The sequence below is a fragment of the Podarcis gaigeae genome (genome assembly GCF_964106915.1).
Source record: "Podarcis gaigeae genome assembly, chromosome: 8".
Taxonomy (NCBI): Eukaryota; Metazoa; Chordata; class Lepidosauria; order Squamata; family Lacertidae; genus Podarcis; species Podarcis gaigeae.
The window spans coordinates 74,165,383-74,189,159 of NC_139684.1; the positions used below are offsets into that span (position 1 = coordinate 74,165,383).

Here is a 23,777-nt window from a genome sequence, read left to right on the forward strand (position 1 = left end):
AGAGACATTCCCCGCATAACTCCCCCAGCCTGTGCCTGCTCCAAACCACTCCAAACCTCGCTTGCGAACCCCCTGGCAACTCGGCTGTGCGATTCTTTGGCACGCAGCGCTCCTCCCCACCTGCGACAGCTCAACAGGTTTCCCTGAATATCTGAGATGCTTTTGTCATCCCTTCCCTGAGGGCAGGGGAGGATCAGGTCTCTTCCTGGGCCTTGCCGCCTCCTTCCGCTCTACCTGGTGACACCTGCCTTCCGGCCAACGCCATAAGGCCCTCCCCTCGCCTCTGGCTCTCAGGGGGGAGAGAGTCTTTTGTAGATCCGAGTGTCCCAGCTTGCACCTCCGCCTTGCCCTGGTGAGCCAGCCTGGCATGGCTCCCTGGCATGGCACCTGTCTCTCTCCTACCTTGACCGGCTGGCTTCTCTCGCTGCTGGGTGAGTCAATTTGCTCCGGGGTTTATTTCCTCCTTCCAAGTTTGATCTTATCGATACCTGGGAGAATTTGAGCTGTATTAGGGAAGGGGTGGGGGAGCGTGTCTGTCCAGAGAAGCTGGCTGAATATCAAAAGGTGCAGTTCCTCCTTCCTCACAGTCCATAAAAGAGAATGCTGACACGTTCCACTTACAGCGAGCCTCTGCCGTTGTTGCTCTTTTGAATGTTTGCAGGGAAAGGAAGCATTCTCCCAAGCCCGACTCCTGTTCTCTTGTGGCAGCACTGCAGAAGGAGAATTGGCTTGAAAGGCTTTCCGTGCTGTGTGTCCATTAAACCTGCCCTGTGCACCTTTTGCTGGGTCCACCAAGCCAAATGTGGCCTTTCAGATTGTATCTAGGGCAAGCAGGGGCACACAGTTTCTCCCTTCGGCAAGCCACCCCACGTGCCACCTGCAGGCTGTTGCATCTTCCTTGCCCCCCAAGGCCACATTTGCACCATACAGTGGTACCTCAGGTTAAGAACTTAATTCGTTCTGGAGGCCTGTTCTTAATCTGAAACTGTTCTTAACCTGAGGTACCACTTTAGCTAATGGGGCCTCCTGCTGCCGTCACGCCGCCGCCACACAATTTCTGTTCTCATCCTGAAGCAAAGTTCTTAACCCAAGGTACTATTTCTGAGTTAGCGGAGTCTGTAACCTGAAGCACCTGTAACCTGAGGTACCACTGTACATTTAAAACATGATGATACCACTTTAAACATTAGTAGATTCCCTCCCCCCTCCCCCGCAAAGAAACATGGGAGCTGCAGTTTGTTTAGGGTGCTGGGAGTTGTCAAGAGACCCTCTGTCCCCCTCCTGCAGCTACAATTCCCAGAGTTCCCTCCGAAAAACAGAATTAATTGTTAAACCATTCTGGGAACTGTAGCTCTGGGAAGGGAATAGGCATCTCTCAGCACCGTGAACAAACTACAACTCCCAGATTATTTTCAAAGTGGCGTTACAGTTCTTTAAATGTGTACTGTGAATGCAGCCTTAGTCTCCGTGTTGCCTTTGTGGTATTAGTCAAGGAAGGAGTTTGGGGCAATGCTAGAATTAACTGACTCTCCCTGTTCCTGGCTTTGACTCTGCCTAGCCTCCACCCCCACCCCACCCCCACCCTGCTTTCTGCCCTACCAGCTGCAATGGACATCAGCCCAAACTTGGACCTGATATTAGCTTCCCATCCCAATCATCTTTTGCAGTCTCTTGTTAAATAGCGAAAACCAGAGCCTTAGCATGTCCTGGTGAGCTGCATTGAACTTGATGGGCCATGCAGGCCTGCGGTAATGAAAAAAAAGACCTTGTCTGCCCCCTTCCCCCCCTCACTCCTCAATTGTAGTCCCTCCTATTACAGGCGATGCTTCTAGGCCTGTATTAACAGTTGCAATCAGAAAGGGAGATGGCTGCCCCAAAGCTCTCTTGCCAGCAGCCTTGAATCCGCAGCCTAATAATAACCTGCCTTGAGGAAGAAACCGAGTTTAGGGAAAATGAAAAACCTTGCTGACTTTTCAGGATTCGTAATTGTATCTCTAATGTTTTCCCCTAATTAAGAAATGCCGGAGTTTAAAAGATTTCTGCTTGCAACTGTTTGCGCGACGGCCATCCGAACCCTTTAGCTGCCGTCTCAAATGGGGAGGCCCGCTTCATACATTGCCAGGAAAGACGAAACGTGTTGCCAAAAGAGAGAGAGAGAGAGAACGAGGACTAAATAGGACACCGATTTGCATATGTGAATATGTTTGGAGATATGCCAATCAGCGAATAATTACTAGGACTTGAATAGAAATAGATCTCGCCATGGTGGGGGAGATTCTGTGAACAGATGACCTGTGTACTTGCTGGGTCCTGGTGCTCAGTATTATTATTATTATCATTATTATTATTATTATTATTATTATTATTATTATTACTACTACTACTACCCCAGCCACTCTGTGTGGCTTCCCTTAAAAAAACAAACATAATAAAATGTCAAACATTAAAAAGTAGGTGGGCAACTTGTTTCTTCGGATTCTTTTGCTTTTATAAACTGTTCTTGTAATGGGCGCTCCCTCAAAAAACAGAGGACTGTCCTTCAAATAGCGGGCTGCCGCCTGCGGTCACTCTGGTTTCAAATGTTATGCGAAACTGGGTGGACAAATAATTGTGCATATCACGTTTGCCTCCCATTCTTCCTCTTTGAGGGTTGCGCCAATTTTATTATGTCTGCAACCAACTGATGGAGTTGGTGGCAGAGAGCAGGAGCGAATTGCCTCATGGTCCAGCTGGTGAACTTAATGGGAGGGCCTTTGATCCCAGGTCTCCCTAGTCCACCTCCAAGCGATTGCATCACACTTGGCCCTGGCTAAGACCCTGTTTGCACCAAAGAATCTTGGGAACTGTAGTCTGGGAAAGTTGGTGGGGGCTGTTAGAAGAGCCCTATTCTAAGAGTGGTGTAACAATCCCTCTTCTCAGGGAACTCTGGGAGTTTCAGCTCAGTGAGGTCTCATAACAAGTCTTAGCATCCTTAACGAACTACAGTTCCCAATATGCTTTTCGGTGGTATAATATGAGCTTTTTTTTGCAAGGGTACTCATTGGAGTTACAGCACCTCTTCTTCCTTTCCTTTCCTTTCCTTTCCTTTCCTCTCCTCTCCTTTCCTCTCCTCTCCTCTGCTGACACTCACAACACTCATCAATATATGAGAATCAGCACCTCAGGGTTTTGTTTTGTTTAACCCCAAATAAACCAACTACCATATTTTTCGCTCTATAAGATGCACAAGATGCAGTTATAGTGTATTTTTTTGTGGGGGGTGGTGGAGAGAAGCTTTAGAGTTGCTGGCAGAACTCAGATCATTTAGATCAGGTTTGGGGTGTCTGCTATTGTTGAGAAAAGGTCATTGTGTTTGAAATTGGGCTGAAAAGGTCTCAGACCTCTCCAGAAACCGCTTTGCGCTGCCTATGACTCCCTTGCTGAGAAAGACACACACCCATTCTTGGAAAGGAAAAGCAAAGTTAACCTCTTTTGTCTCCGTTTAATGGGATTTTATAGAATGCATTAAAAGAAAAGAAAAGTTACATTTGTCCCTTCCACATGTCTCTCAATAAATTTGGGATAAGTTAACCTCTTATCATTTAAAAAACAAAACAAAACAAAATTCTTGATGTAGTGTAGAACCTCTATAATTTTGGCACTCCTTGCGTCTCTGATGGTTTCAGTTATATTTCTGCGTATCTTGTGAGTCATGTGCAAAACACCTCTTCTATCTTACCGCAAATATCCGGATAACCAGCCTTCTCATTTTTTCTTTGTGACTGTAACATCCAGTGCTTTCTTTGGGGGGGGGGGTGACGACGATGCATACCCCTAAATATTTTGTGAATCTAAGTTTGGCCTCATTGAGCGACAGTATTTCAATATGAGTAGGAAAATGAGAGTACCCCTAAACATTCTTTTAGGGGGGGGGGAGCACTGGTAACATCCCATGCTAACCTTGGTTCAGTTCAGTTCCATTTCTTTGTGTTTGCCTCATGAAGTTCTGTTTGGTTATTTGGGCCATACGGATAACATTCAGTGGAAATACAGCCATACCTCGGGTTATAGACGCTTCAAGTTGCGTTTTTTTGGGTTGCGGACCGCCGAAACCCGGAAGTACCGGAACGGGTTACTTCCGGGTTTCGGCCGTCACTCATGCGCAGAAGCGCTAAATTGCCGAATCACAACCCGCGCATGTTGGGAATGCTGCGGGTTGCGAACGTGCATCCTGCATGGATCACGTTCGCAACCCAAGTGACCACTGTACTTTCAAAACGACAACAGCACACCTTCCTTGACATTCCTGCAGAGTGATCTGAGGGAATGCTAGGGCAGAAGGCCTTTCGGAGTAGAAAACTTCCTCCCTTGAGATGCTGCTGGAACACAACTCTTCTCATTCCCTCAGGATTGGCCATACAGTGGTACCTCAGGTTACATACGCTTCAGGTTACAGACTCCGCTAACCCAGAAATAGTACCTCGGCTTAAGAACTTTGCTTCAGGATGAGAATAGAAATCGTATTCTGGCGGTGCGGCGGCAGCAGGAGGCCCCATTAGCTAAAGTGGTGCTTCAGGTTAAGAACAGTTTCAGGTTAAGAACGGACCTCCAGAACGAATTAAGTACTTAAACCGAGGTACCACTGTACTCTGTGGGTGTTAGGGGTCCGAAAGCACTGGAGGACCACAGAGTGTTGCAGAATGCAGGTTCCTTAGCCCTGTAGTAGGCCATGACTCGTACTTTCCTGGTCAACATTTGCAGGCGTATGTCAAGGTTGCTTCCATTCCCCCCCTCCCCAATGTGAGCGTTATTAATCTCTAATCATGCTGAAAGTGCGAGGCTGGGTGTGCTGAGCCTGCCCTGTCCCCACTTAACCTTGCTGCTTTCGGTGGCGAGGTTGGAGAGGGCTTGTAAGCACGCTCGCTAGATCACACTTACGAGCCCCCTTCAGACCTTCCCGTTCTGTGCTGTGAAGCCGGGTTCGCGGCCCTGAGCCTCCGGCACAATTGCCGATGAATAATGCCCCACTGCAACCCAAAGAACGTCTTTGTGATCCACCTTTTGTTGTCCTTGGCGATAAGACAGCAAAGCCGTCTTTAGAGAAAAGCGGCAAAGGATGCAATCCCCCTTCTTTGGGAGTAAGTCGCATTGTGGACCCAGGGATATATTATGTCCAAATAATGTGGAGGATCAAGCTGCAAGAGGGGTGAGCTTGGGAATGTGTCTTGCTCACTCAGGATCTACCTCAGCCGTGAAGTGACCTCGAACCAGCGGCTGGTTTCGGTCTTTGCCTCTCAGTGACCTTGTCTGTTGTGTGGGGCATAATTGTACTGACCAGCCCTACGGGAGCCAAGATTACTGAGCTAATGCAAGCGAGGGGCCTTGAAAAGTCTATTCCTGTTCAGTGTTCCGGATAGCCTGCCATGCCTTTTTCATAATACAGTGGTACCTCAGGTTAAGTACTTAATTCGTTCCGGAGGTCTGTTCTTAACCTGAAACTGTTCTTAACCTGAGGTACCACTTTAACTAATGGGGCATCCCACTGCCACCGTGCCACTGGAGCATGATTTCTGTTCTCATCCTGAAGCAAAGTTCTTAACCTGAGATACTATTTCTGGGTTAATGGAGTCTGTAACCTGAAGCGTATGTAACCCAAGGTACCACTGTACTCCATGTCTCCCCTACCCAGCAAAGAACACCGCCCCCCCAACCCAAAACCTTGGATACTCAGCATTCCATGGCTACTGACTCATACCCACCAACATTTCTCCGATGAAAATAGGCACGTCCTAAGGAAAACCAGGACATTCTGGGATCAATTCAGAAATCAGGACAGCTTCTGTGAATCCGGGACTGTCCCTGGAAAATAGGGACACTTGGAGGAGCTGCTCCGTTCTCACTGGACTGTTTTGTGGCTTTCGTGGCACTGTTAATTTGAACCCCCTTAGGTGTCCTGCCCCATAGATTCCCCTCCTAGACTTTTGCAAACGTTGGGCTTCCCCCAAGCATACTCATGCCTCCCTCTCATTTGGTTCCAGTCCTGTTTTGGCAACATGGCCGTCACAATGACCACAACAGTGAAACAAACTTGCTTCTGGGCTCAATTCAGAGTGATTGTTTTGACCTATAAAGCCTTGTGTGGTTCAGGACCGCAAGACCTCAAGGACTGTCTTTCCTCATATGAACCGACCCGGACCCTGCAATCATCATCTTAAGTCCCTTCTTCGTGTACCCCCTCCATGGGAGCTTCGGAGAGCGGCAACACAAGGAAGGCCTTTTCAGTGGTAGCCCCACACTTGCTGAATACTCTCCCCAGGAGGCATACTTGGTACCAACTTTCTTTTCCTCTGCCTAGGCTCTGGCCCTATTATCTTTATATTTGTGTTTTTCAGTTTTTGTTGTCAGTTGGCTTTAATGTAAGTTGCTTTGTAAGTCACTGAGAAAAGCAACTAAGAAATATAATCTTTGTCACACACACCCTTTTTTGTGATGGCACCATAGCCTCTTTTTGCTGTCCATGGAAGCCATTTTGTGCTGGCACTCACATCCCTCTTTATCAAAGCACACACACACACCATAGCTGTCAATGTTTTGCTTTTTAAAAGGGAAATTCCCTTATTCCGAATAGGATTCCTCACAAGAAAAGGGAAAAGTTGACAGCTATCACACACACACACACACACACACACACACACACACACACACTAACACACAGTAATACTCAGCACTGGTATTAATAAGTTTGCATTGGACTTCTTTATTCATACGTACATCAGCCTTCTCTGATTCAGTACTCTCCAGATGTTTCTGACAGCTGTGCTTTCTGGGCTGATAGGAATCCTAGAATCCTAGAGTTTGGAGGGGAACCTAAGGGCCATCTAGCCCAACCCCCTGCAATGCAGGAATCTCAGCTAGAGCATCCATGACAGATGACCATCCAACCTCTGCTTAAAAACCTTCTGAGTCTGCCACCTTCCGAGGGACACCTTCCCACTGTCAACTTACTGCCAGCAAGTTCTTCCTGATGTTTAGCCAGAATCTCCTTTCTTGTAAACGGCAGCCATTGGTTCGAGTCCTACCCTCTGGAGCTGGAGAAAACAAGCTTGCTCCGTCCTCCTTGTGACAGCCCTTTAGATATCTGAAGACTGTCATATCTCCTCTGCCGAAGCCTAGCCTTTAAAAACAGCGGTAACAGAGGTCGCCAGTGTGGCGTTCTCTAGATATTATGGCCTGCGACTCCCATCCTCTGTGACTCTTGGCCATGTTGGCTGGGAATGATGAGAACTGTCATTCAAAACCCCTGGAAGGCTACCCCTGGGTTATGGAATACAAGCACGGGGTCAAATACCCATTAAGTGGTAGCGGTGAAGCTGCCAGTCCTTTCCGCCTCGAGGAACCAGCCCTCAGTGTTGGAAATGAGACGGCCGGGGGCCTTCAGGGACTGCCTGACAGGCAGAAATCTCATCGGTGCATCTTCATCCCAGGCCAAGCTTCCCCTATTAGTTTCTGCCTGGCATGCCGCTGTGAAAATTCCCGGGGTCCTTCTGTGTTGTTAAGCGGAAAAGAAAGGGGGGAAAGATGGCTACCTTCACATCAGCCCCCCGCTGCCTCCTTAAAGGACGGCCCAGCACATAGGAACCTCGATGCCCACCCTACCCACCCCCTCCTGTTAGATTTATGGCCTTCTCCCATCCATGCCCCGCTCTCTTTCCCCACAGGGAGCCGGCCCATCCATTACAGCTTGTGGTGGCTGCTGGGCTCCCACTGAGCCAATTTTCATCCATCTTCCCCTGTCGTCGTCCCCCGCTGCCTCCCGGCTCTCCTCACTCAGCTCCCGCTAATGCAGCCCCTGGCATGTGGCCGATGCTGTTGTTCGGCTTTTAATTTACAAGGGCTCAGACCTGCAGGCCCCGCCGGCTTGGGGTTTGTTATATGGATGGTTTCAAAGAGCCGGAGATGGAGGGGAAGGGGCCGGATTAGACTGGGCAAATAAATCCAAGCGCGTTGCCTCTCTCTCTCTCATCTCGGTAGTGTTGACAGACAATAAAAGGGCTTGTGGAAGGAAATGAAAAGAGGAAGGGCTTGAATATCGAGAGGCGGCGTTGTTTGCTGCCTCATATCCCACATTATCAGCCTAAGGTGGGGAGGGCAGGGAAAGTCAAGATGCCAACATCATCCAGTGGGTTGCAGTGATTTTTAGGAAGTCATTAGTCTGCACCAGGCGTCCTATTGGGAAGACCCAGTTTTCTGAGTGCATGTTCTGGAAGTTGGGCAATAGGGGCAGTACAGGATTCCTACTGGTGTACCGACCTCCCCGCTGCACCAAGGATTCCCTGCCCGAGCTGCTTCAGGTCGTGGCGGATATGCTCCTGGAGACACCTAGCTTGGTTTTCCTGGGGGATTTTAACATCCATGCCGACACGACCTTACAAGGGGCCGCTCGGGACTTCGTGGAAAGCATGGCCTCCATGGGGCTGTCCCTGAATAAGTCTGGCCCAACTCATAGCCACGGACATGCCTTAGACTTGGTGTTTACCTCTACGGATGTTGGTGATCTGACATTAACTAAAAGCGAAACAAAAGAAGTGCCATGGTCAGATCACTTCCTGGTGCAACTGGACTTCTCCGCAACCCTTCCCCTCCGCAGGGAGGTGGGACCAATTCGGATGGTCCGCCCCTGCCACTTAATGGATCCAATTGGCTTCCAGAGAGTGGTAGGGGATGCTTTATCCCAAGTTGATGGCCTTTCAGCTGATTCCCTGGTGGCACACTGGAATGCGGAGTTAACCAGGGCTATTGACTGTCTGGCTCCGAAGCGCCCTCTCTGATTGCATGGAGCCCGGACAGCCCCGTGGTTTTCCCCGGAGCTGAGGGTGATGAAACAATCGTTGAGACGGCTAGAGCGCCGGTGGCGGAAAACTCATTCTGAATCAGACTGGACACAGGTTAGAGCTCAACGTCGAGCCTACCAAGTGGCAATGGCGATGGCAAAGAGGGCCTTCTTCGCCGCCTCCATTGCATCTGCAGAAAACAGCAGCAGGAGACTTTTTCAGGTGGTTCGCAGTTTATCGGAACCACCTGTACCACCGGGGCCTGGTAGGGACCCCAAGATCTCCTGCAATGCTTTTGCAAAGTTTTTTGCAGATAAAATCGCTCAGATTCAGAAGGAGGTAGACTCCACAGTGGGAGCAGGGCCAGGGCGGGAGAGTGCTAGAGTTCTGTTTGGTCCTGTTATATGGGATCAATTCCAATCTGTTACCTCCGAGGATGTGGACAGGCTGCTTGGACGAGTGAAACCGACCACCTGTCTCCTTGATCCTTGCCCATCCTGGCTGATAAAAGCGAGCCGGGAAGGGCTGGGCGATGGGCTTTGCGGGGTGGTGAATGCTTCCCTCTGTGAGGGAGCCTTCCCAGACCCGCTGAAAGAGGCGGTCATTAAACCGCTTCTTAAAAAAACATCTTTAGACCCGGCCAATTTGGCCAACTATCGCCCAGTCTCAAATCTGCCATTCTTGGGCAAGGTGATTGAGCGGGTGGTTGCTGAACAACTCCAAGCACGCCTGGAGGAAACGGACCATTTGGATCCCTTCCAATCGGGATTCAGGCCTCACCATGGGACTGAAACTGCCTTGGTCGCGCTGGTTGATGATCTCCGGCGGGCTAGGGACAAAGGTGAGAGCTGTTTCCTAGTTCTGCTGGATCTCTCAGCGGCCTTTGACACCATCGACCATAACATCCTTCTGGACCGTCTAGAGGGGCTGGGAGCTGGGTGCACTGTCATACAGTGGTTCCGCTCCTTCCTCCTGGGCCGTGTCCAGAAAGTGGTGGTGGGGGGTGAGTGTTCAGACCCCTGGGCTCTCACTTGTGGGGTGCCTCAGGGTTCTGTCCTCTCCCCCATGCTTTTTAATATCTATATGAAGCCGCTGGGAGAGATCATCAGGGGGTTTGGACTGGGTGTTCATCAGTATGCAGATGACACCCAGCTCTACCTCTCCTTTAAATCAGAACCAGTGAAGGCGGTGAAGGTCCTGTGTGAGTGCCTGGAGGCGGTTGGAGGTTGGATGGTGGCTAACAGATTGAGGTTGAATCCTGACAAGACAGAAGTACTGTTTTTGGGGGACAGGAGGCGGGCAGGTGTGGATGATTCCCTGGTCCTGAATGGGGTAACTGTGCCCCTGAAGGACCAGGTGCGCAGCCTGGGAGTCATTTTGGACTCACAGCTGTCCATGGAGGCGCAGGTTAACTCTGTGTCCAGGGCAGCTGTCTACCAGCTCCACCTGGTACGCAGGCTAAGACCCGAGCACGATTCAAAGTGTTGGTGCTGACCTTTAAAGCCCTAAACGGCCTCGGTCCTGTATACCTGAAGGAGCGTCTCCACCCCCATCGTTCAGCCCGGACACTGAGATCCAGCGCCGAGGGCCTTCTGGCGGTTCCCTAATTGCGAGAAGTGAGGCTACAGGGAACCAGACAGAGGGCCTTCTCGGTAGTGGCGCCCGCCCTGTGGAACGCCCTCCCATCAGATGTCAAAGAGATAAAGAATTACCTGACATTCAGAAGACATCTTAAGGCAGCCCTGTTCAGGGAAGTTTTTAATATGTAATGCTGTACTGTTTTTAACACTGATTGGGAGCCGCCCAGAGTGGCTGGGGAAACTCAGCCAGATGGGCGGGGTATAAATAATAAATAATAATAATAATAATAATAATAATAATAATAATAATAATAATAATAATTATCCAGGCTTGAACCGAATTAACCTGTAAGTTCCCAATGGGATGATCCCCACTGTTGTACTTCCAACACACAAACACACATAGACCAGATGTTTTGGACTACAACTTCCACCGTTCTCAGCCAGTGCGGCCAGCGGTTGAGGATGATGGGAGTTGTAGTCCAAAATCGGATGATGACAACATGCGTGCTGTGCCTCTGTGGTTCTTGTAAAGCTAAAGGTAAAGGGACCCCTGACCGTTAGGTCTAGTTGCGCACGACTCTGGGGTTGCAGCACTCATCTAGCTTTACTGGCCAAGGGAGCCGGTGTACAGCGCCCAGGTCATGTGGCCAGCATGACTAAGCCGCTTCTGGCGAACCAGAGCAGCGCATGGAAATGGCGTTTACCTTCCCGCCGGAGTGGTACCTATTTATCTACTCGCACTAGTATACTTTTGAACTGCTAGGTTGGCAGGAGCTGGGACCGAGCAGTGGGAGCTCACCCCGTCACAGGGATTTGAACCACCGACCTTCTGATCGGCAAGCCCTGGGCTCTGTGGTTTAAACCACAGTGCCACCCATGTCCCATGGCTCTTGTAGTGCTTCTCTAAGTCTCATCCAAGGAACACTCCCTCTGGTTGTTTCTTGAATGCAAAAAGGGCCAGGCTAGTATTTGTGAGCCTATGCTGGGGATCAGAACTGTGAAATGTCCTCCGATTTTAGCAGGGGCCTGATCTGTTTGTTCCGACACTCGGCGGCGGCTCTCGGCAGGCCCTCCTGCTCTGGATCCGACCCCCTGTGCTTTCCTTGGTGTGGCCTCCGGAGCAGATTGGGGGAAATGACAGGACTGGAGCAGGTTTCATGGCATGCAGGTCACTGATATAAGCTAAATGCATCAGGCAGGGCTCTTTGTCTGGATGCAGATAAACGCCTGTCAGGGCAGCTGTGTGGAAAAATGGAGGCCAAGGCCAGAGCTTGTGAGCTGCTGGTGAATTCACTGGCCTCCCATTCTGCTGTCCGGCAGGGAGAAGCTGTGTGGCAGGAGCAGCCCTGCCTGCCTGGTTCAGACTGTGTCAACAGCTCGGCTCCCAGATCTATTCAGGGTTGGTGGTGAAGAGGGCTCCCAGAAGATTGCTGCTATCCAAGACAGCCAGAATCTGTGCACAGGAAGAGTTACCGGTTGTTGTTTTTGTTGTCATTTAGTCGTGTCCGACTCTTTGTGACCCCATGGACCAGAGCATGCCAGGCACTCCTGTCTTCCACTGCCTCCCACAGTTTGGTCAAACTCATGCTGGTGGCTTCGAGAACACTGTCCAACCATATCGTCCTCTGTCGTCCCCTTCTCCTTGTGCCCTCCATCTTTCCCAACATCAGGGTCTTTTCCAGGGAGTCTTCTCTTCTCATGAGGTGGGCCAAAGTATTGGAGCCTCAGCTTCAGGATCTGTCCTTCCAGTGAGAACTCAGGGCTGATTTCCTTAAGAATGGATAGGTTTGATCTTCTTGCAGTCCATGGGACTCTCAAGAGTCTCCTCCAGCACCATAATTCAAAAGCATCAATTCTTTGGCGATCAGCCTTCTTTATGGTCCAGCTCTCACTTCCATACATCACTACTGGGAAAACCATAGCTTTAACTATACGGACCTTTGTTGGCAAGGTGATGTCTCTGCTTTTTAAGATGCTGACTAGGTTTGTCATTGCTTTTCTCCCAAGAAGCAAGCGTCTTTTAATTTCGTGACTGCTGTCACCATCTGCAGTGATCATGGAGCCCAAGAAACTAAAATCTCTCACTACCTCCATTTCTTCCCCTTCTAAAAGATTTCAAGATGTCCCTTTAAGGCTTGATCTTGCTTTTTTCCCTTCTCCCTTCCATTCCCTTTTCCTCATGTGCTGTGCCACCTCTTCTTCTTTTTTAGTTGTAAGTCTGAGGGCAAGGTCTTTCTTACTACTATTATTTTTTATATTTGTAAGCTGCTCTGGAGCCTTTTTGGCTAAAGGGTGTGGTATCAATGCCTTTAACAAATGAATAAATGTGTCCCTATTACAGTCTGAGTGAATGACATGCAGGATATCTCACAGTCTCTGCCTGTTCCAGGAAGGGGCCCATTACAACAGGCCTTCCCTATAAAGTTACATTATTTAACCGGATTTTGAATTTATTTAAATGTATACAAATTTAAAGTAGCTGCTGGCAAGCTTTGGGACTGAGCTTTAGTATTGTTGTTCATGGCTATGTAGCATTAATTAGCACTAATTAGAAACAGAGTCTTAATGTAGGCAATAGTTGTTTTTACGGAGAAAGTGAGTTGTTGAAGGTTCTGTGAGAGAAGCATAATTTTCTATACAGTGTACACGTCAGTTCCTTTCATCCTGTTGTTGTCTCCATGCAAACAGGTTTGGCAGGTTTTTGAAACGCAAATCCTACAAAACCTGTGAAAAATAAAGGCTGACACCAGGGGAGGAATGGACAAATTCAGCGCTATTTTTCTAGAAAAAGAGGTTCTGCAACTCACCATGAATGCCTCCCTTTTTCTCTTATACACATCATACCTCGGGTTACAGAGGCTTCAGGTTGTGTTTTTATGGGTTACGGACCGCCGAAACCTGGAAGTACCGGAACGGGTTACTTCTGGGTTTCAGCAGTCACGCATGCACAGAAGCACCAAATCACAACCTGCGTGTGCGCAGACGCACCGCTGCGGGTTGTGAACGCTGTGGGTTGTGAACGTGCATCCCGCACAGATCACGTTCACGACCCGAGCGTCCACTGTATTGGCAATTCATTTCCGGTGAGTTCCTGCTGAAAAAAGAGAGCCCCGGACATAATCCATCCGTTTCAGTTTCTCTCCGCTTCTCATTTTTGCAAACTTATCCACACTTACCGCTTGGACCCTTCTTTCCAGGCACAGGTCTGCAATTTAAACCTCTGTGTTTTGGGTTCTCCTTTTTTTTTTTTTTTACCAGAGCTTTCCCTGCAAAAACCTGCTCTTCACAGCTGAAGTGCAAAAAGTGGCAATTTGGGTTATAATAATAATTATTTGTACCCCGCCCATCTGGCTGGGTTTCCCCAGCCACTCTGGGCGGCTTCCAACAAAGATTAAAAATATATTAAAATGTCACCCATTAAAAACTTCCCTGAACAGGGCTGCCTTCAGATGTCTTCTAAACGTCAGGTAGTTGTGTATCTTTTTGACATCTGATGGGAGGGCATTGCACAGGGCGGGCGCCACTACCAAGAAGGACCTCTGCCTGCTTCCCTGTAGCTTTGCTTCTTGCAGTGAGGGAACTGCCAGAAGGCCCTGGAGCTGGACCTCAGTGTCCGGGCAGAATCATGGGGGTGGAGACGCTCCTTCAGGTATACTGGGCCGAAGCTGTATAGGTTCTCTGTGAATTGCCATTTCAGTGGGATTTAGTGGGGAAAGTTCCAGAGCAAAAAAGAGAGAAAAGAGTGCTTGGACATGAGCTTGAAAGCACAAGCTTTTTCTGGAAAGCACAGAGAAAACGTATGTGTATATAAGCTCTTAAATGCAGTTCTCCTAATTTCTGCAGCCGTTTGTGGTTTTTTAAAAAGTCTATGCGACATCAGTATTTTGACACAGATTTCTCCTAACAAACACATATTTTGCATGCACTTCTGACCAACATGCACCTTTCTGCAAATTATTTCCCATAATAAACAATACATTTTTGGATGTGCTTTCCACCCATATATCCATTTTCATGCACACTTCCCCCCCCCCCATGCATTTTTGTTCACATTGCTTGGTTCACGAAATTTGGGCAAGTGCCAATTTTCGAAACATAGTTGTGTTTTGGTTCTTGCATTGCTTTGAGAAGTGCAAATTAGGTGGTCTCTTATTAAAATGCCAACTACATTGAGTTTTCTCCTTGGTCCTCACAGCAGGATCAGTCCTCACAAAGGCAACAATTGCTTTGACATTTGCAGAAGAAACAAATCAGATAGCTCTGCCCGTACTTTCACATCTCTCGAAAAGGCCATTGTCTTTTTCCAGCAATGGGATAAAAGAGAAGAAAAAGACTTTTATCTCCCATGTCTGAGGCTGATAGGAGTTAAAATGCAAAACATCTAGACCTGGGAAAGGCTGATGTAGAAGAACTTTTCTGTGTGTGGATACGAGTTCTTGTTTCAAGTGATTATTGCCGCTGAACCACACGAGCGTTAGCAAAGAAATATAATAATCTCATTCTCCCCTCTCTTCATTTTCAGTTCCCTTATTTCCTGCTCTGCCTTCATCTCCTCTGGCCGTGATAGTGGGGGACTCCGTTTCTCTCCCAGTCCCATTTGCCTTACCCGCCTCTCACTCTCAAACCACCATTATCTGGAGGCAAAATGCAACCAACATAGCAATGGGAACCTTGAGACCCAACTTCACTGTTGTGGTAGCAGACAGATTCCATCCTCGGTTCAGTGTGCTCCCTGGGAGTGGGAACCTCAGTATCACGGCCGTGACGACCTCAGATTCTGGCATCTACATGGTGGAGATCTCCCCGCTAGGGAATGCGGTACAGAAAGGCAACATCGCTGTCACGGTGTACGGTGAGTACTGGTGTTTTGCCACTGTGGATGGGCGAGTCCGTAGCTTAAGTGACTTTCCTGTCTCTGGCTCCAGCCTCTCACAAAGTCTGGCCACATCTTCACCATATATTTAAAGCACTACTGTACCACTTTGATGGGACGTGGGTTAAACCACAGAGCCTAGGACTTGCTGATCAGAAGGTTGTCAGTTTGAATCCCTGCAACGGGGTGAGCTCCTGTTGCTTGGTCCCTGCTCCTGCCAGCCTAGCAGTTTGAAAGCATATCAAAGTGCAAGTAGATAAATAGGTACCGCTCTGGCGGGAAGGTAAACGGCGTTTCCGTGCGCTGCTCTGGTTCGCCAGAAGTGGCTTAGTCATGCTGGCCACATGACCCAGAAGCTGTACGCCGGCTCCCTCGGCCAGTAAAGCGAGATGAGCGCCACAACCCCAGAGTCGGCCACGACTGGATCTAACAGTCGGGGGTCCCCTTACCTTTACAAGTTCTTGTTTCAAGTGATTATTTGACAGCCAAAGATTATTTGACACTTTGACAGCCAAAGAACCCTGGGAAACACAGCTTGTAAAAAAGTGCTGGGATTCGTTAGGAGGCAGGCTTAAAATTATTATCAGTGCATTTTTCCCCTTAAAATTTTTTTGGGGTACTCTCATTTTCCTACTCATATTGAAATACTGCCCCTCAATGAGGCCAAACTTAGATTCACAAAATGTTTAGGGGTATGCGTAACCCTGTGTCCCCCCAGAAAAAAAACACTGATTATTATTAATCACAGCACATTAGGCACCAGGGTTATAACTTTTTTTTTTAACAAACTCATGTTCCTGTAGCTTAGTTAAATGAACTTTTGGCTGAAAACAAAGGAATGAACAGTCATTTCCAAATCTTTTTTTTTTTGGGGGGGGGAGGTGGAACGTCACCCCTAAATCCATAAATCAATTTTTGTATATGTAACTGTATAATATGTAATATGCATAGCATGTATTATAATGTGGGGGGGAAATAGAGCTTGCAAATTTTCTAATACTTGTTCAATGTTTGTACAATGTACAATGCACAACACTTCTTATTGCTTAGAATAAATCAAAGCTGCAGTTTGCCTTTGTTTCTGCTGCAAGCACTGTGAAGTTCCCACATCACTTTGATTGCGTGTTCTGCACACTGATTACTTCTTGGTATCTGGAGTACGGATGGCTCCTGCTGCCAGTGATTCTCCAATACAGTTTTCGGAAGTTCTAGATAGCCGTAAAAGTTCCATAAAGTGCTAATACTTATATTATAGTTTAGATTAGAATTAGGGTCTGAGCTGTGACTCGAGCTAAGTGCATGTCCTACATCCCTAGTCATTGATGAAGCATCGAAGAGAAGAGATCCGATCCGATAACAGAGGGCAGAGAGAGAGCAGGCCGGGGAAGTGACCAGATTATATAAATTGATCCCCTTTACCTGGCTGGGCACAGTGGCCGTGGCTCTCATGGGGAGAATTTTCTGTAGACCCTATGAGATCCAACTTCCTCTCTGTGTGTGCTTTTCTAGCAATCAGAAGTACAGTGGTGCCTCGCAAGACGAAATTAATCCGTTCCGTGAGTCTCTTTGTCTTGCGGTTTTTTCGTCTTGCGAAGCACGGCTATTAGCGGCTATTAGCGGCTTAGCAGCTATTAACGGCTTAGCGGCTTAGCAGCTATTAACGGCTTAGCAGCTTAGCGGCTTTAAGAAAAAGGAAAAAAACTCGCAAGAACTTGCAAGACATTTCGTCTTGCGAAGCAAGCCCATAGGGAAATTCATCTAGCGAAGAGACACAAAAACCGAAAAACCCTTTTGTCTTGCGCGTTTTTCGTTTTGCGAGGTATTCGTCTTGCAGGGCACCACTGTAGTTGGTTTTGACTGCCTTGTTTTAGATATCCCACAAAAAGTTTCCTTCAACACTGGCGAGGGGATTGCACCTTCCGTTGCACCTGAAGTGCAAGGCCAGATCAGGGAGCTCAAGACAGGCTGTGTGGCAAGAAAGAGAAATGGCTTGTGAGGTAAAAGAGTATTGGGAAATGATCCATAATGAATTGAAAAAAAATGTTTAAAAGTACCCCCCCCCCAAAAAAAAAACCAAACCCAGAGTCCTTTCTGTTGGAGATAATTCAGACTGAAATTCCCAGGTGTCAAAAAAGGTTATTTATGTATGCAGCAACTGTGGCCCGTGTTTTGTTAGCCCCAAAATGGAAAACGAGCAAGGTCTCAACTAAATAAGAATGGCAACTTAAGTTGACAGAATATGCACAACTCTTATTCATCAAAACAACTATAAGAAGAAAAAAAGAGAGCAAAGGAAGGAGGAAATTCTCAGACAACTAAGGGAGTCTGAGAAAAAACTAATAGAAAACCCGAAAGATGAACAAAGCTTACAAACAATAAAAATACTACAAACACAATACTCGATGGTCACAAATCAAGAGATTGAATGGAAAATTAAATTAACGAAGCAAAAATATTTTGAATCAGCAAATAAATCGGGCAAATTACTGGCCTGGCAATTGAGAAGAAGACAAAAGCAAAATGTGATAAATAGAATAAAGGTAGATGAAGAATTGATAGAAGACCCAAAAAGAATACAAAAAAGTTTCCTAAGATTCTATGAGGAGTTATATAAGAAAGGAGAAGAAAATCCTACCCAAATAGAAAAATATCTTGAGAAATGCAAAGGGAAGACCGTAACAGAAGAAGAAAGATCTCAACTAAACAAACCCATAACAATAGAAGAAATTCAGAAAGCGATAAAAAAAATGAAATTGGGTAAGGCACCGGGACCAGATGGCCTTTCGGCCAAATATTATAAAGTTTTAGGAGACCAATTGATACCAACGCTTTGTGCTACCATGAATAATATTTTAGGAGGAGGGACCATACCTGAGTCTTGGAGGGAGGCACATATAACATTGATCCCTAAATCAGATACGGAAAAATTGAATATAAAGAACTATAGGCCGATATCCTTGTTGAATAATGACTACAAAATTTTTGCTGACATCATGGCTGACAGGTTGAAAAAGTGTTTAATAAATTTAGTCCATAAAGACCAGGCGGGATTTCTCCCAAACAGATTCTTGAAAGACAACGTGAGACATATTTTAAATATAATTGAATACTTGGAGGTTAACAACGTCGTTCCAGCAGTATTGATTTTTATAGACGCGGAAAAGGCGTTCGATAATGTCTCCTGGACGTTCTTACTAAAATCTTTAGAGAAGGCAGGGATAGAAGGCAAGTTTATGAAAGGAATAGAGGCAATATATTCAGCCCAATCTGCCAAATTGGTAATAAATAATAATTTAACATCTACTTTTAAAATCGAAAAAGGAACAAGGCAGGGATGTCCTCTCTCCCCGCTTCTATTCATCATGGTACTAGAAGTACTAGCGAGTAAAATAAGATCGTCTCCAGGGATCCAAGGGATCAAAGTAGGAAGAAAAGAATACAAACTCAAAGCCTACGCAGATGACTTGGTCTTATCCCTAGAGGACCCTAAAGATAGTATTAGCAAAGCGCTGGAGATAATAGAGGAATTCGGCAGGTTATCCGGCTTTAAATTGAACAGATTAAAGACAAAAATGCTGATAAAGAATATGGGTAGTGATGAAAAAGAAGAATTAGAGAGACAATTTGGAATTAAGGCGGCTAAAAAAATAAAATATTTAGGAATATGGCTTACACCAAAAAATATAAATTTAATCCAGGACAACTATTCGGCAACATGGAAAGAAATTAAAAAAATTTAGAGGTTTGGGGCAGAATTAAAATCTCATGGATGGGTAGGATGGAGGCAATAAAAATGATTGTTCTCCCAAAAATGTTGTTCTTATTCCAGAACATCCCAGTAATTAGAGGACTTAAAATATTTAAGGAGTGGCAGAGAACTCTCTCAAGATTCATATGGCAGGGGAGAAGGCCGAGGATTAGATTTAAATTATTAACGGACAAAAAAGAGAGAGGAGGCTTTGGAGTCCCAAATCTAAGATTATATTATGAGGCTTCCTGCCTATGTTGGATTAAGGACTGGATAACCCTAGAAAATACAGACTTACTGGACTTGGAAGGGGCAGACAACAGGTTTGGATGGCACGCCTACCTGTGGTCAAACAAAGAGAGGGCCCATAAAGGGTTCTCAAATCATATCATTAGGGGCCCATTGCTTGAAGTTTGGGGAAAAAAATAAAAAGTTGTTAGAGTGGAGAACACCTTGGTGGCTGTCCCCAACTGACATTTTAATAACCAAAAAGACAAATATGGAAGAGGAAAGACTGACATATGAGGATTTATTGATAAGATCTGAAGATAGCTGGAAACTAAGACCGTATGAGGAGCTGAGAGGAAGATTAACAGGTTGGATCCAATACCATCAAATAAATTCAATATGGACAAGAGATAAAAAAATTGGAATGAATGAAAAGAAATCTAAGTTCCAGATCGAAATAATCGAAAGTAAAACTAAGTTACTATCTAAAATGCACGACATTTTATTGGAATGGGATACAAAAGATGAGGAAATTAAAGAGGTTATGGTCAAGTGGGCGATTGATCTGGGGCATAATATAGAATATGAAAAATGGTTAAAACTATGGAAGGAGGGATTAAACTTTACAGCAAGCGCCGCAATCAGAGAAAACCTAGCGAAGATGATATACAGGTGGTATATTACACCAGAAAAATTAAGTAAGATGTATAAGACTGGAAATAAGGCCTGCTGGAAATGCAGATTAAAAGAAGGTAATTTCATACATATGTGGTGGGGATGTGAGGAAGTCAAAAAATTTTGGAATCTGATTTACAACGAATTAAAAAAAATTTTTAGATACACATTCCCCAAAAAACCAGAAGCCTTTTTATTAGGCATTATCGGAGAAGAAATTAAAAAAGAAGATAAAACTCTATTCCAATATGCAACAGCAGCGGCCAGAATGTTACTCGCGCAAAGTTGGAAAAGTACAAATATACCAACAGTGAGGGACTGGCAAACTAAATTATTCGAATTTGTCGAGTTGGCAAAATTGACGCAAAGAATTAGAAATCAGAAAAATACAAAGCTAAAGAATGATTGGAGTAAATTTATGATCTATATTGAAGGCATTTATAGAAACTTACCAACCATAGCAGGTATGTTATAAATCTTTCGATGTATAAACTAATAACCAATACCAGCCGTTAAAAATGAAGGTTTATTTAAAATTAGGAATCCGAAATCAGCAGGGAAGGAAGTCAGTCGGTGTATTTTGTTGTAATAGTTTGGTTTTTTTTTCTTTTCTTTTCTTTTCCTTTTTGGAGTTTTCTTCGTTGGATTGTTTTTGTTCTGTGTTGTATTGAAAATGAAATTTAATAAAAAAGATATACAAAAAAAAAAGACAGAATATGCACAACTCGCAGTCTAACATATAGAATAAGAGAGCAAGAAGAACATACGTTTAGAGAAGATTGGCAAACATTTATTTGAATATATGGGAAATAACTGTATACAGCTGAAAACGCTGGCAGCATTAAGATAAATTCAACAGTGTAAACAAGTTTTGATGGATGCAATAGTGGAATACTGAATGGTATAGTTTTTATAAAATATGTGGGGATTTATGATATGTAAAATGAACCATGGAAAGAGAATAAGGGAAGTCACTGATATCTTAAGGATGCGAAATGAGTATTTTAAATTGTAAAGCAGAAAATTTAATAAAAATTAGATATATAAAAAAGAAAGAGAAACGGCTTGCAGCTGTTTTGGCCACCCACACCATCGCCTGCCTGAGGCAGCTGCCTCCCTTTGTCTAATGGCACGGCTGCCCTGGATCCTGACTGCTCTGGTCCGCAGATTGCCCTCTCTTTACGTTTATTTAACCCTGACCATGGAAACTCTTACATCTGCAGCGTCGCAAGCGACAAGGCAACACCTCACTGAAAGCAGGTTGCCCTGCTTCCTCTTGCAATGTCAGCACCCCGGGGACACCCAATGCGCTGGTGTGCTAGGGCTGTGCACATAGCAGTGGAGTTTTCCTCAACATGCCCTCCGGCGTTTCATCGTATGAAAACAGGGGCATGCTTGCAGAAGTTCACTTCCCATACCAGGGATCAGTGTCCCAGATGCTCTTGTGTGTTTCCGAAGACTCTGCTCTTCCAGCAGCACACTTGTTTTCATGTTTTCTGCATCAGAGACGGGCAAGCTCTCCCATGCTCATCTCGGATTAACTCAGAAATCAGCCAAGCACAAACAAAAGCAAAATAACAGCCTGACTCTGACTTAACTGCCCTTCTCCCAAGTGAGGCCAGGGCTACTTCTTCATTCTTCTCCTGTTCCACGTAATGAAGCAATTTCACTCTATTATATTAAACTGAGGCAGAGTGAAGAGGCCCCGGTGGCAAAAACTGGCCCAAATATAGAAGGTCCTTGGCTGCCAAAGCTGCCAGTCCAGCCTTGGGCTGCAGGGACAAAAGCCAAGAGCGAGGAAGCCCTGCAAGTCCACGTAAAAGAGGCTTCACCAGTGGTGCTGGTGCCCTTTGGGACTTGTGGAGTGGAAGGCCAGGAGCCCAGCAGTAGGTGGCGCCAGAGCCCAAGACAGGAAGAGAGAACTAAACCCCAGTTTGGTTCCCCATCCCTCCTGCTGCTGAGTTCTACAAGGGGCATAACTGAGACTAAGGAGGAGGAAGCTTGATAGGCAGGGCCAGCGCTTGGACTGGTTGGAAGTAGGAAGGCAGGCAGGTGGGAGCCTGTCCAGGGCAGACTGGGAGTGATGGAGCAGTCCTCTGTTTAGAAGGAGTCCCGTATTGATGAGCTGCCAAAACTCCCAAGTCTGATCTCAAGACAAAGATGGCTTCCGAGTGGCCCAACAATATTTAGCTCCTAGACTGTGCGGGCACACATGTCACTGGGTCACAGATGTCAACGTTTTGGCGGAGGTGCATTGTCTTTCTATGTAAATCAACATTTCAAAATGTGCAGCTGTGCATATAAAGTAGCATGTGCAAATCACCTTTGTATTGAGTGGTGTGTGTGTGTGTCCTCATTTGCCCTCTTAGGCTGCCTAGATGGGGCAGCATTACTCCCTTTCACTGCACAGGGGACAATTAAGTAAGTTGCAAGGGAGTGGGAGCAAGCCAGTGTCCCAGAGATGTCTGGCAGGGGATGCTTCTCCATGTCTTCCTCCTTTATTGCCCCCACAGACCGAGGGTGGAGTAGCTGGGTTTGGCAGCTGAGGATCATGGTATGTTGACAGATCTGTCAGTGTGTGTGATGGGTGTGGCAAAGTCAGTGGGTGGGCTTAGCAAGAGGGAGGGGGTGAGGTGGCATGGGAGATTGGCGCAGTGCAAACGCATTGGCAGGAGGGCTGGATTGGCTTCGCCGCTGCTTTTGCACCCTACCAACCTCCCTGCCACCTCCCCATCTCCCTCTCAGTAACCAACAGTGACCTACTTGCTGGGAAGCCAGTACCTTGCGAGCTGCTTCTAGCTGGTGACCTCCAGCTACCAATCTGTCCCAGCCCTAGAGACTTCTCTCCCCTGCAGGGAGTCTCTGGTTAGATGATTCCTGGCTGACAACGGCTTTGCTCAGCTCAGAGAGCTCTCTCTCCTTGCCACGCAAAACCTTTCACAGTCAAAGAAGCCAAAGATTCTTCTGACGCTCAGATTTTCATCGGACGTCGAGAAGAATACAGGGACGTGAAGTTTTCCTCTCCCTCTGAGGAAGTGTAAAACTCACCTCTCCTTTTGAGCCTTAGTTAAACAAGCCTCCAGAGTTGCTTTTTCAAAACCTAGCTTGGGGGAACTCTGCTACCACCTCTATTCTGCACTTGCACTGATATGAAACAAAATGCAAATTTAGAAGTATATGCATAGGTGCAAACGTAGGAATCTGTTACTATAACAAGAGACTAATGCACAAAGACAGGAGCTGGGAAGAAACACTTTTGAATTCACAGCTCCATCTGGGAAGGGAGTGGGAATTAGTGGCTAGAGCAGGGGTAGCCAGTGTGGCACTCTGCGGCTGTTGTTGGACTACAACTCCCATCATCCCTGAGCATTGGCCCTGCTGGTGGGAGCTGGAGTCTGACAATATCTGGGGGTGGGGGTGGGGTGGTCCATGCTGGTTATTTCTGGGCTAGACCTACTACAGTGTGGGAGCAGCTCTCACTTCCCATTCCTTTATTTACTCATTTTCCAGAGGAGGTGGGCAATGTCTCTGTGACCCCACCCTTTGCGGAGGTGACAGAAGGAGACAGCACAGTGGCCCTCAACTGCACCCCAGTCCGAGGCTCTGTCTCCTGGACCAAAGATGGGAAAAACCTAGAAGAAAACCCCCGATTCTTGCTCTCGGCTGGTTCCTTGCAAATCAGAAACCCTCTACGTACTGATGCGGGCGTCTATCGCTGTACTATCACCAACCCTTTTGGCAACGGGACTGGCACTGCCAACCTTACTGTCTATTGTGAGTACACACTAGAGATTACCATTTTTATATACTGACATATTGTATCCTTGTGGTTGGACGTAAACTGTGGACAGCCAGCTACA

General features: G+C 46.6%; 1 protein-coding gene across 1 annotated transcript in view; it reads left to right on the forward strand.

Annotated features, from left to right (window-relative positions):
* Window positions 1–23,777, forward strand: part of VSIG10L (V-set and immunoglobulin domain containing 10 like) — a 42,795-nt gene continuing 19,018 nt past the window's right edge. Inside the window, exons 1-3 of the mRNA XM_083753821.1 lie at window positions 1–431; window positions 14,916–15,245; window positions 23,428–23,691. Coding sequence (XP_083609947.1) covers window positions 368–431; window positions 14,916–15,245; window positions 23,428–23,691 — 658 coding nt within the window. The 5' untranslated portion in view covers window positions 1–367. The remainder of the gene's footprint in view (window positions 432–14,915; window positions 15,246–23,427; window positions 23,692–23,777) is intronic.